The 13,195-nt window shown below is 36.1% G+C and overlaps 1 protein-coding gene across 2 annotated transcripts in view; it reads left to right on the top strand.

Annotated features, from left to right (window-relative positions):
• The first annotated feature begins 4,996 nt into the window (after positions 1–4,996).
• The window catches only part of LOC114161226 (acyl-coenzyme A thioesterase 1-like), a 17,213-nt gene continuing 9,014 nt past the window's right edge, over positions 4,997–13,195 (top strand). Inside the window, exons 1-3 of one of the 2 annotated variants that reach the window (XM_028044411.1) lie at positions 4,997–5,082; positions 5,620–5,698; positions 11,943–12,151. In XM_028044411.1, coding sequence (XP_027900212.1) covers positions 11,956–12,151 — 196 coding nt within the window. In that variant the 5' untranslated portion in view covers positions 4,997–5,082; positions 5,620–5,698; positions 11,943–11,955. Of the gene's footprint in view, positions 5,083–5,492; positions 5,512–5,619; positions 5,699–11,942; positions 12,152–13,195 lie in introns of those variants that run through there. The other variant, XM_028044412.1, reaches the window with a different exon arrangement.

Below are 13,195 nucleotides of genomic sequence, written 5' to 3'. Positions count from 1 at the left end.
CTGGTAAGTATACCGTCTCTCCTGGAAAACATCCTGAACGTGTCCTGATCAGATGCTAAACCAGCCTTCAGATGATGCTCATTTCAGCTGATTTTATCCAACATGCTGTTCTTTCAGCTATTATCCGTATCTCTTGAGAGTTTGAACACATCTGGATCAGCAAATCCAGATCTTCAGGCAGATGAAAGTGATCTATCCATCCTTCTGCCATTGTTTAGGAACAAAGACATCAAGATACTTGAACTCCTCCAGTTGAGGCAAAGAGGAGGAGACCTTTATCAGGTCAGAGCTATGGTTCCTATCCTGGCTCCTTCAGTCTTACTTGAGAACTCGTTTATTGGGGAAGGGTCTTTGGTTGAGGACGCCAGTAGAACATCGTCTGCTAGAAAACCAAGACAGTCTGAAATTTGCAGATCTTTCTCTGGAATTTGCATATTCTCTCCAAGTTCATCAACTTGTCCAAACAACATGCATGCTAGTTTGAGAGTAAAAAAATGGTGAAGAATTTGTTTTATAACATTTAAGTTCACTTATTTACCAGGTTTTATCGATGAAGAGTCCTTCTGCAAATGAAATAAAAGAACTAAACTGTGGATGTTCAAACAGAAGAGTAAGAAAAGCAGAAGCCAGTGGAGGCTGACTGGGAGCTGCTGCTTCCAGATTCAACCTCTTGGGAAAGTCAGAAGCTCAAAGTGTTCCCCTCAGAGGTTATGATGAAAGGAACAATAATTTCCTGTCTGCGATAACTTAATTAGTTTGGAAGCACCTAAAGTGATTAAACAGCGACTTCCTGTCAGGCTTTTTAACTGCCCTGCTCCTGAACAAAAACACATCTCTGATGGGAAAATTATTGAAAGCTGTCATCCAGATATGCAACAGCTGTTAAAAGAGATTTGAAAAAAATACTAATTTGCAGGTAGAAACCCCAGAAACCAAAGTTACTGTGAAGGTAGCCACCTGCAGAGAGTCCTTCTGTTACTGTTCATTTGAAGTGCTTTGAAACTACCTACCTTAGCTTGCTAGCTAAATATTTAGTTCCATAAATATTTAGTGAGCAAGCTAACTATTTAGCTCTAAATTGAATATTTAGCTTTGAGCTAGCTAAAGTCTTGAACTAGCTAAATATTTAGTTAGCCTTATGTAGATTAACTTGTCAATTAGCTAAATAATAAATAAATAATAATTACCAAAATAATTAACTTGCTAACTAAACCTTTAGCTTGCTAACTGACATTTGTAAATAAATAACATGGTGAAATATGACTTTGAAAATGATCCCATCATGATAAACTGAAAAGCTCTGAAATGTGGCTGTTGGTTATGAAGGCCTTCCCATTTCTATGTTTATAAATGAAGCAATCTGTTAGTAAAAGGTTGAACCTGCTGTGGGAACGTTTTAGTTTTCCGTCTGGCTTTAAAGAATTTCAGTTTAATATCAATCACTCTGTCAACGTGAGCCCAGCTTATCAAAGAGCTGAGGTCAGGAAATAAGAGAAAGGAAGTGCATTGTTTAAGACAGGAAGTGGAGATGAATGCAGCAAAGCAAGGCAGCCGACTTTTAAAAAGGATCAGTTTAGTTGATGAAAGTGGTCGGGGTGGAGACCCATCCTGTGTGCTGGCTGTAAGGAGCCTCTATCTGTCTATAGATCCACATCCCAGCCTAATTTACATCTGGCTGCTGTTTTCTTCCCTGGAAAAAACAAATGAATCTGTCTCCCTCTGACATCTGATGGCGTTCTCCAACAGAAATAGTTTCCTTGCTGCTCTTGTTTCAGTAAACATGAATCTACCAGCGATTAGCTTTCTTGTTACTAATAGTTAGTTTGGTCTGTCAACACAATCCTACTCAAATCCCACTGGTTTTCTTTCTTGTAACTTGGACTGAACACTCTTTCCAGTAACTGGGTGGATGACTTAGTATCTTTTCCAAAGCAAAAAACATCAACATGAATCAGTTTTCATCATATTGTTTCAGCCCTAATTCCTAAATCTGCTTCCATAGCTCTGCTATAACGCAAACTTTACCTTATATGGAAATAGTAAATAGTGAGTGTTTGTTTCAACTGCTTTACTTCTCTGGATCAATACTAAAAGTTTGTGGCATTTTTGCTCTTTGGAGTTTTACCACTTTTCCAACTTCTTATCATAACTAGCTGTGTTACAATGCTAACATTAGCTTTCAGGTAAACTGCAAAATGTGTAGTTTTCTTTCAGCTGTTAGTTTTTTCCACATGCTGAGGTGTACCAACACAAGAGCAACCATTATTGTTGGATCTGCTGCTTTTCCAACTTCTTGTAGCATTTAGCTGTGCTACAGTGCTAGCGTTAGCATGTGCATGAAGAAGAACAATGGGAGGGTTTTGTTTATGCTGCAGTTTGTTACCTTTTTCAATAAATAGTTTTGATGGCATCTCTACATTTTGGAGTATTAAACTGCAGCTTTTCCTACTTGTTGTCATAGCTAGCTGTGCTACAATGCTAACACTAGCTTTTAGGTAAATAGTAAAATGTACTTTTCTCTCAACTATCAGTTTTCTCCATGTGCTGGTATATACCAGCATAACAACAGCTGATATTGTTGGAACTGCTGGATGTAGGCTTTCTAAACTGCTACTTTTCCAACTTCCTGTAGCCTCTAGCTGTGTTGCAGTGCTAGCTCTAGCTTGTACATAAACAAAAACAAGGGGAGGGTTTAGTTCAGCAGTTATTTATATGTTGTCCTCTATACATAGTTTTGTTGGCACTTCTCACTCTAGCATTAGAAAACATAATTTTCCACTTCCTGTAGCAGCTAGCTGTGCTACATTGCTAACAGTTAACAATATAAAACAGGAACTGCAATCAGAGAATGTGTTGTAGATTTTTTAAAATAATGTCTTCCTGTCTGTATACAAGTTAAGCAGTGCTGATACTGTTAACATCTCTGTTCATTGTAGTATTAAAAAGCATCTTTTTAAACTTCTGGTAGCAGCTAGCTGTGCTACATTGGCAGCAATTAACTATTATAAAAGTAAGAAAATTAAGCTGAGAATCTGCTGTAGATAATTTAACATTTCTTTCTGTTACTATAAGAGTTTGACACTGATATTGTTGATTTATTCTCATTATTAAACTGTAGCTTTTCCAACTTCCTGCTGTAGTTAGCTGTGCTGCAATGCTAGCATTTAACAATATAATAACAAGAACAGCAAGCAGAGCATCTGTTGTAGATATTTTTTATTTTTTCCTGTCTATAGCTAATTATTGGGATGTGGTCATTAAAATATTAAACTGAAGCTTTTCCAACATCCTATAGCAGCTAGCTGTGCTGCAGTAAAAATATTGGGATCTTTTCATTTCCTTTCTATGGTCCACATTTCTCCCTGCGTTTGTTTTTTTTGACCAGCTAAGTTTAAATGGTGCACAGCTTTAAATGTGGGAGGCGAAAATATGAATTGTCCTTTTTGATGCCAGTCACGGCTAAGTGTTCAGCCATGTTGTAATCTGAAGGAGAACAGAACATGTAATAATTAACTTTACACGCTTATCTTGCTGGAACAGAACCGTTTTCCATGTCTTTTAATGTCAACAGCGAACTGAAGCTGGATCACAGCGTCTCCTCCTTTTGTTTTGAATGTATTTGAAAATGCTTTGAGTCATTTGGTCCCTTCATTGTTGTTTTTTTTTTATTTCTTTCTTTGGTCTTTTTAAAATTACTCATTGAAGACCCAACATTACGCAATATTACAGGTTCAGAAATGCATTTTTCTTAGCACAATATGTTTTAAGATGAATTTTTACCTGCATTAGGATGATGATACTATGTAGTAATAATTCCACTGGTATCTGATAAACGCTGCTTGCATCATTTTGCATTATTTTTCATGTTTTCATAGCAGAAAAATGCAGATCAACATACAGATCAGCTGGAAAATGGGAATATGTTCTGCATCAGACAGTCCAGAACCCAGATTCTGATCAATTACAACCAGGAATGTTGATTTTAATCTTAGCAAAGCTTCTCTTTAGCCTAATTTGTCCTATTAGCTTTATGCATAAAGTTTCCATTAAGCATCATGTAAACAGCTGCTTACTCCAGTTTAATTAGTTTCCTCCACAAGCACAAGTCTTATGTAACTGGATTATGTTGCATCATATATGGATAAACAGAAGTTTCAGTTTGGTTGGATGACAACCTTTTGGAAAGGTTTTGAGTTTTGTAAGATTTTTCAGCAGAAAATTCAAATTCAAAATCCTCTAAATATTTAGAACATTTTAAAATATTCTAAATATTTAGAACCCTAACCCTAACCCTACCCTAATGTTGCAAGTCTGGAAATGGTGTGAGTTGTGGTACAATTTATCCTGCTGCAGAAACACTTTAACATTTGGCTGCCTGAATGTTTAACTTCTTAAATGTTGTCCTTTCACAGTGTTTTCTCCTTTTAAACTGGACCTGACGACGGTGTCAGTCTTTGGGTAATGGTGCTTTCTTTTTCTCTGTCTGATTCACCGTTTTATTTAATTAACAATGTTTTTAAAACAGTAAACCCATGGCAATAATTTGACTTTTTTCCTGCTTTTTATTTTATTTTTCAAATGGATAAATTTAATCTGCACTTGAATGTTTGCTGTTATTTTAATGTTTTTTGACATTTAATGTTTTTTGACATTTAACGTTTTATTAATTAGTTTTGTTTAATTGGGTAAATATAAACCTTGTAGTTTAATTTTAAATTAAAAGTACCAAGAAATTTAAAGTTTTGGTTTCTTCGTTGTGGATAAATTAAGTGTCTTGCTGCCCCCTGCTGGTCTACGTGCTACCTTAGCTTGCATATGCCGTGGGCCGGCTCGGCTTTCCTCAATAAACATGGCTGAGAAGTACAACAGTCTTGTGGGAAGACAAGTGGTAAAAAAAGGATCAAAAAATGAAAATATGAATGAAAGTCAGCAAACATGACCAAATATCCTCAAATATTCCCTGAATTTAAAGTCAAGCGATGCTCATTTTTACGAGAAACTTGAACTGAACACGCAGCATTTAACCTGTGCCTCCATGTTTATTCCTCCACTTTTCCCTTTTGTTTATAGACTGACATAAATGTAAGTATACCCGAACTGACGACAGAGCGGCTACATTTAAAATGAACAAGCTTAGGTTTTCTCAACGGTTGTTTTAAGTTAGTAAAAGTAATAATTATAACTTGAAGCATTAGCTTCCGCTCGCAATACTTTTAAAATGACCGCGCTTGACCCGAAGCGGTTTTCACTCCGACTTTCTGCCCATTTTAACGGTCCGACAACACTAAGAAAAACACATGTGAATGAGAGAAGCTTTATGGTAAATTCGGCTGTAATGAAATAAAGCTTATATAAAGATAAAAAGTAAATAAGAAGCACAACAATAAAAAAACTCCGAGACGTGATGACGCAGTTGGTTTGATTACCGTCTTGTCGTGACTTTTAAACTTTAAATACTTTTTGGTTGATGATTTTCCTGCAGAAATTAATGGTTCGCTGATTTGTTGAACTGTGAGTTTAGCTGTGCTGAAGGAGGTCAAGGTCATGTTTCAGTCCGAAGTCCTGGACTGTCCGATGTTTAACGTGGCATCTTTCCATCTCTTTTATCTTCATGTTTAGCAACAAAGAGATCTGCAGGTTCGTTTGGGTCCAATTCGGTGGACAAAGGTGACCGCGACGGGCTGCACGGCGTTTTCAGGTGAGTCTTCTTATATTTTTCCATCTGCTGGAGAAACATTGCAAAAACACAAAACTAGAATCTAGACCAAGTATTTTGGTCTAGATTGTAGTTCAAATATCTTCCTACACTTGAAATAATACAAAACTAACTTACAAATCAATTTTCACAAGATATGGATGAAAACCTACTAGTTTCACTGACAGATTATTTCACTTCTAACATGGAAAAATGTCCTGTTGCAGGTTAAAAAGGTCTACCAGTGAAACTAGTACTTTTTAGAATTGATATTAAGGAATTATTGACTTAAAAAACTCCTACATCTTACTGAAAAGTTACTTATTAGTTAGTTTGTTAGTTTAGTTATTTCAGGTGCACTAAGGTATTTGCACTAGAAACCAGAGTTCAGAAAGCTGCAGCCATAAAATAAAACGGCTGAATTCGGCAAACAATTACAGAAACCTTATGGGAAATTTCCTTAAATGTTCAGGTTAGAAAATCTGAAAGCTATAATAATTTTTTTCTTTTGGAGATAGAGAACTGAGTTGGATAATAAAAAAATATAAATACTTTTGCCTTAAAGAAATAACAGACTATTCACTGTAAGTGAAAATAAAGACTTACTAAAACCAGCGTGTTTGTTTGTCAAGAGCTGCGTTTTATCAATCATGAAATTGGAAATTGGAATTACGAAAATAAATTTGCTTTATGTAAACATGCCAACTTTGGAAAAACAGATTTTTGATAAGTTTTTGAAGTTTTTTTTTTTTACTAAATCTAATTTATTGTATTTTTAAAAACTGCAATGGAAACACTTTTTTATTGCATCATGAGTCACATGATCGTCAACAGGATGTTACTACTGACGGAAATGACGAAATAGACGAACAGGAAGTAGTAGAAGCTTTTTTGGCAGAAGGTTTTTTAAAGCTGTCAAGAAAATCCGAGCTCATCCCACTTCCCCATGCTGGAGATTTTAGTTTAACAGTAATAATAAATAAAGTTATCTTTAAAATGAATCACTCAAGTGACATCAGGGCCCAACAGTAGACTTAGGTGTCAATAAAATAAATCTAGTTGTGTGTGTTGTTTTTGTCTCATGCAAACTTTGCTTTAATTCTACTTTTTTCTATCTAATCATAAGAAATCATAGTCAGTCAGAGAGAGTCATTAAACAAGAAAAGCAGGTTTCCTGGAAAAAGAGGAAGTTTCCAGCCTGCAGATTTATAAAAATAGTTGAGACTATTTTAAAGCATGAAAGTTTAAAAAAATTAAATCTAAACATTTTGAGTAATTTGATAAGATTCAAAGTAAAATACTTATATTAATATTGATTTACTTGTAATAATACTTACACTTATATTTGTGAGAACACTTATAAGAAAAACAAGTAACTGTAACTTTAGTAGTAAATAATTAGAATCATGTATTATTCTTGGTTTCTTTTCAGAAAAACATCTGTAATAACTCACATTAAGATTATAAGTATAATTAATAAGTTATGGTTATAAAATCATAAATGAATGATAGATCAGAGAAGCTAAAGAAAATAAATGTGATATAAATGTGATTTTGACATTGAACTTGAAATGGTGTAAAAAGGTGTAACTGCAATTAAACATCACTGATATGTTGGAGGTAGATGGTAGGTGAAAGGTGAAAAGAAGGGAAAAAGGGGAACTAACAGGAGAGCAGAGATGATCAACGCTTTATTTAGAGAAAATGTCGTGCAGGCAAGGGACACAGGAGGTTGAGCAACCCTGAGACATTAGCACAGACATCAGGAAATGTCTGTAAGACAGTGATGGATATGAGATCATCTGTCTAAGCAGACAGCAGGCGCACCAGGGGGGTGGATAAACCCTATAAAAGGTGGGTGCAAAAGAGGAACCTTTTGTTGGATCCTCCGGGCAGCTTCGAGCCAAGATCGAGATGGACAAAGAACTCTGCAGCTGAAGAAGAGCCGGGGCCACGGAGCCGGAGACTGTCCTGCACATGGAGACCAACCCGTCTGGCCCACAATCTGTGGCTTCGAATCGCACTTCTCTCATCGGCTGGGTTCTGACCCCAAAGACAAAGATGAAGACAAAGACAAAGAAGAAGAACTGGTGCCTTTTTTCCTGCCAGCACCAAGTCCTGTGTGACCTCAGCATCCATGCGGAGAAGAAGCTCATCAGACCTGCGGAGATCCTGGCCTTCATCGATCAACATCTTCCTCCTGCTGCCACACCTTCTTCGTCGTCGTGCCAGGTCTGGGGTTCGAAACGCCAAACTCCGTCCGTCTCTCTCAAAGGTTCCCTTTTTTAGTTCTCAGTGTCAGCAGTAGGGAAAGATAGACTAGATGATTGATTTTACTTATTTGATTATTTCTGCTACTGAATTAAGCTGTACTGACCCTTGCAAAAATGCCTTACTAATAAAATATTTAGCATAAAGAAAATCTAAAGATGTTGTGGACATTCAGTTAATGAGTCGCCTTAAAGTTCTTTGATGGTTGTAAAATAGCTGTGATGTTTGATTCTGGAGAGGAAGAGGTGGAAAATGTTTTTAGGTTGCTGGTAGCCCATATTTAAAACCTCATCCTTGGGACTCGCCCGAGTCACTAAAACCTACCTGGTTCAATAACAAATGCAAGTTGTAAAATAGAGAACGAGCGACCGTTAACAGGTGTGCTCTGTGAAACTAGTTGGCTGTAGGCTGCTCAGTCTGGCTAATTCACAGGGGGAAGAAGGGTGGGACACCTGGATGTAGGCCGTCAGATAACCAGGCGAATCGTTTCTCGAAACCAGCTTAAACAGAGTTTACTTCAGTTCTGGACAGGGTAAATCCCAGCAGATTTAGGAAACTCAACGGACCCGTTAGACGGAGAGCTGGTAGCACATCTCCCCTCTCAGAAGAGGAAGTACGAGAGTGAGAGAGTAGAGACAGTAAGGAGGGGGGGGGGGGTGTTGCGCAACAACAAAGCATGAAGAAACTTTTACTCACATGATTTTAACTGTAGTTTTTATTTAATGGAAACAGCAATTGCAAGTTGTATTTTTTTTACATTCGTGGAATATCTACAGATATCATAATGAGCTTATCAGGTTAGAAATATCTAAAAGTTTAATATATTCGAGAACCATCCGTTTAAAAGCTGAAAACGTATTAAAATCTATGCATTTCTAACTAAATAAGCTAAACGCTCACTTTTGCAAAGTACCGTATTTTCTGTCTGCACTATAAGGCTCACCTTCAATGAATGGCCTATTTTAAAACTTTTTTCATATATAAGGCTCATAGAATAGCCGCTACAGTAGAGGCTGCGGTTACGTTATGCATCATTAGATGGAGATGCGCTAAAGGGAATGTCAACAAAACAGTCAGATAGGTCAGTCAAACTTTATTAATAGATTACAAACCAGCGTCCTGAAAACTCCCTTCATTCCCAAAATGAATAAACAGCTGTTTTATTATTTTCCTGAGGTAAAGTCAGTGACGTGGTATTTTTGTGACACAGTTTATCTTTTAACAACAGCAAGGTATAACATGTAGTGGAGGGGAACTTTTCCTTGATTCAATAAACACGTAAAAAACAGTCTGATGCTGTTACGGTAAATCAAATCACAATATAGATCCACTTCCACTATAACCATTGATTGGTTCATGTTAAATTCTCTGCTGCTGCTCTGTTCCCGTGTTTCTACTGCGTCACTGATCGCCTGGAGCTTAAACTCTGCGTCGTAACGTGTCTCTTAATAGGAGCCATTTTGGGGTCTTTACACAAAACCCAGCCTGCACCGCGCGCTTCTTCATCTACGGGGAAAATGAAGTCGGCGGCTGCTTACCGTAGTTGTGAGACCAGTTGTGGCTCAATACTGGTCCATATATAAGGCGCAGTTGGTTATAAGGAGCACCGGATTATAAGGTGCACCGGATTATAAGGTGCACCGGATTATAAGGCAAACCGGATTATAAGGTGCACCGGATTATAAGGTGCACCGGATTATAAGGTGCACCGGATTATAAGGTGCACCGGATTATAAGGCGCACTGTCGGCTTATTGAAGGTTTTTAGGTGCAACTTATAGTGCGGAAAATACAGTAATATAAATGCTAATCTGGTTTGGGGACAATTGTTCTAGAACTTTGAGGTCTGTTTTCACCAATCTGGTTTGCAGAACCCCAACATTCATATTGACGTATCTAGTTAATATTAAAAAATATTTCTGTATGTTTGACATCATCAGAAAGCTCAGAATCCACTAGAATAACTGGAAACACCAAAGGGAGATCTGTTCCTGGAGTTCGGATGGATCCAGAGTAAACTTTTAGTCCGTAAAGCTTTGAAGTTATTTCTCTAAAATCAGTTCTGATGCATAAAATGTTTACTGTCTTTTTACCGTCACTGTATTTTTAAATGGAGCGTAAAACTCTCCCGTTGGGGCTGGATTCCTTCGCTCTGTTAGCTGCAGAAAGTCCCGTCTCTTCTTTCATTCAGGTTCTCTTATTGTTTCATATCTTTGATGGATTTCCATGTTTGTAAAACGCCGACTGGCCTTGATTCGCTTCAGTTTCCACGGTTACATGGCAAAAGGACAGAGATTTAATTGAATAAAGTCACATATTTTCCAACACTTTCTCAGTATCTTTCAGACTTGGTGCGAAGAAGATAAATGTTTAAAAACACTGAATTTAACCTAGGAGTTAAGAGAAAACTCGTTTTAAAGCTGCAAGCTTTCAGTTTCCTTATAGAAAGACTGATTCTGTTGCAAGGCTTGATCCAAATCTTCCACGATTGAATGAATTGTTTATTAAAAATGAGCAAACAACAGGATGCTGCAGCGAGGCTGTGACAGCGAGCTGAGGGAGGGTTAGGGTTAACCTGAGAGACGATGGATGATGTAACGGCTTCAGATGATGGATAATGCAGCTGCATGTGACAGTGATTCAAAACTAAACAGCAGATTATTTGCAGCAGAGTAACAAACACCATGATTATTGATTATTGAAGAGTGATTCAGAAATCACAATGTTGTAACCCCAGTAAAGATGATTCATTTAATATGAGAAGTTTAACATTTACTTTAAAAAATGACAAAGGTTTAAAAATGTAGTTTAAAAACCTTCAACACTCTATGAAGAATTATGCTAAACTGGCTCCCTCTAGCGGCCAAAGGCAGAACTCCTCCTTTATTTCAATGTAAACTGCATTGAAATATTTTACTTCAATGTATTTTACTACAACAGTGATAGAAAAGTAAGCTTCAACCAAAAACTCATACAGTTGGAGATTAATCTCAGATATTTTCTAGAAAAAAAACAAGAAACAAGAAAATTTAATTTTGAAACTTTCGAATTTCCAAGTTCATTAAAAAAAAATCTCTTGAGATTAATTTCAATTTTTTTTCTAGCAAATTTTGACCTGTGAAGCTCAGACATTTTCAAGCTTTTTTTCTAGAGAATTTCTGAGATTAATTATTTGTTTCCTACTTTTCCAACAGCTGGAAACAATGTTCTACCAAAACATCTCAGAAAGTTTTCTATTAATCTTATACATTTTCTAGAAAAATTTCCAAGGTTGAAAATGTTAAAAATTTTGACTTTTGACTGAGAAACTTGGAAGTTGATAGTAGATAATCTCTGAGATTAATCTCAAAATTTGTGTCTGAGTTTAATTCTGAGATGAATTAAGTTTGTTTTCTGCTTTTCTAACCAACTAGAAGAAACGTTTTAAATAGCAGAATTCCTCATGTTAACTCATCCAGGTGAACTTTGATGTTTTCTGCTTTATCTCAGTTGTCACAGATTTCTGCAAAGATTAAGTTTGGACTTTCGTTCCTCTCAAACATTGTTGGGATCATTTATTTAAACGTCGCAAAGACAAAGGCTTGAAAGTGTATTTAAGGTGGACCTTTTCCACCTTAAGCTGAATTGATCAGAGGTTTCTGGTCTGTCATCATCCGGTTATCTCTACGCTTTGAGTTCAACTGGGGTCATTTTAAAAGTTCAAGGTCGCTTCAGATGTCTTTATAATCAAATAAAACCCGAATCTCACAATTAAATAATCAAATAAAACTTTTACAGCAGGAAAAATGTTGCATCAGTTCATTTTTATTGCCTCCAAATGTCAGTGCAGACCTGGTTATTAAAGGAAATGCAGAGAGTTTGCTCTTGGAGTGAAAACTGGGCGTTTTATTGCCGGTTGTATCTCAGGATAGTAAACATGTTGGACTTTGAGTCGGTTATTTAAACGCGGCGGCGCTCCACCGTGTTTCTCTCCACAGCTGGTCGGCGGCCATGTCTCTGAGCTCTACTCCTCCGATTCTCTCCGTCCGGCCCTCGCGGGCGCTGGTGGACGAGGCGTTTGAGGTCCTGGTGGAGAATCTGCCCCCGGTGTCGCCGTTCACGCTGCGCTCGCTGCTCCACTCTGAGGACGGGGACGACTGGGAGGCGTACGGCCGCTACGTCAGCGACCACAGCGGGAGAGTGTCAGGTTGGTCCTGGTCTCCGTCGAATCAGTCTGAGGAGATTCTGCGTGCAGCACTAATACGTACACAGCTTTTTGCTCCATTTCTTTGGCTCTTTGCTCAGCAGAAAATGTCAAAAGGGCAGTGTTTTGTTAAATCAACTTTTTTTTGTTTCATGTTACGTCTGAGTGGACTTAGCTCCGCCTTCGAGGTGCCACTCCTCCTCTGAGCTGCAGTTTCCAGTTTTTAAAGAGACAGAGGCCCAATTTCAAGGCATTAAATTACAAAGTCAAATTTCTTTTAAGTCATATTTGATAAATTTTTATAATAACCGAAGGTAACAAAGTTACTCTATTGTGCTATAAAATGGAAAAGTAAAAGGACTAAAATATGTATCACCTTGTAAATTTTCCTGAATAAGCATAAGTTACTGCTTAGGATATATGTATATATATCTATATCTATCTATCTATCTATCTATCTATCTATCTATCTATCTATCTATCTATCTATCTATCTATCTATATATATATATATATCTATCTATCTATCTATCTATATATATATATATATCTATGAGATATATATATATATAATATATATGTGTAGATAATATATGCACATAGATTATATATATATATGTTATATGTAATTTACCATATATATATATATGTGTTATATATATATATATACTATATCTATATATATATATATATAGATATTATAATATATATATATATATATCTATATATATCTATATATATATATATATATATATACATGGTGGTATATGTAATATATATATATATATCTATCTCTAGATATATATATATATAGAAATATATATATATATATAGCAAGAGAGAGGAGAGAGAGATGTAATATATATATAATATATTGATATATATATATATAATATATGTGTGTATATAATATAATATAATATATTATATATAATAATATATATAACACATATATCTATATATTATATATATATGTTTGTCATATAATATATTAATCTAATCGATATAATATATATATATATATATATATATATCTATATATATATA

The sequence above is a fragment of the Xiphophorus couchianus genome, chromosome 17 (genome assembly GCF_001444195.1).
Source record: "Xiphophorus couchianus chromosome 17, X_couchianus-1.0, whole genome shotgun sequence".
Classification (NCBI taxonomy): domain Eukaryota; kingdom Metazoa; phylum Chordata; class Actinopteri; order Cyprinodontiformes; family Poeciliidae; genus Xiphophorus; species Xiphophorus couchianus.
The sequence above is the reverse complement of the archived record's forward strand: the minus strand, read 5'-3'. Positions and strand labels throughout refer to the sequence as shown.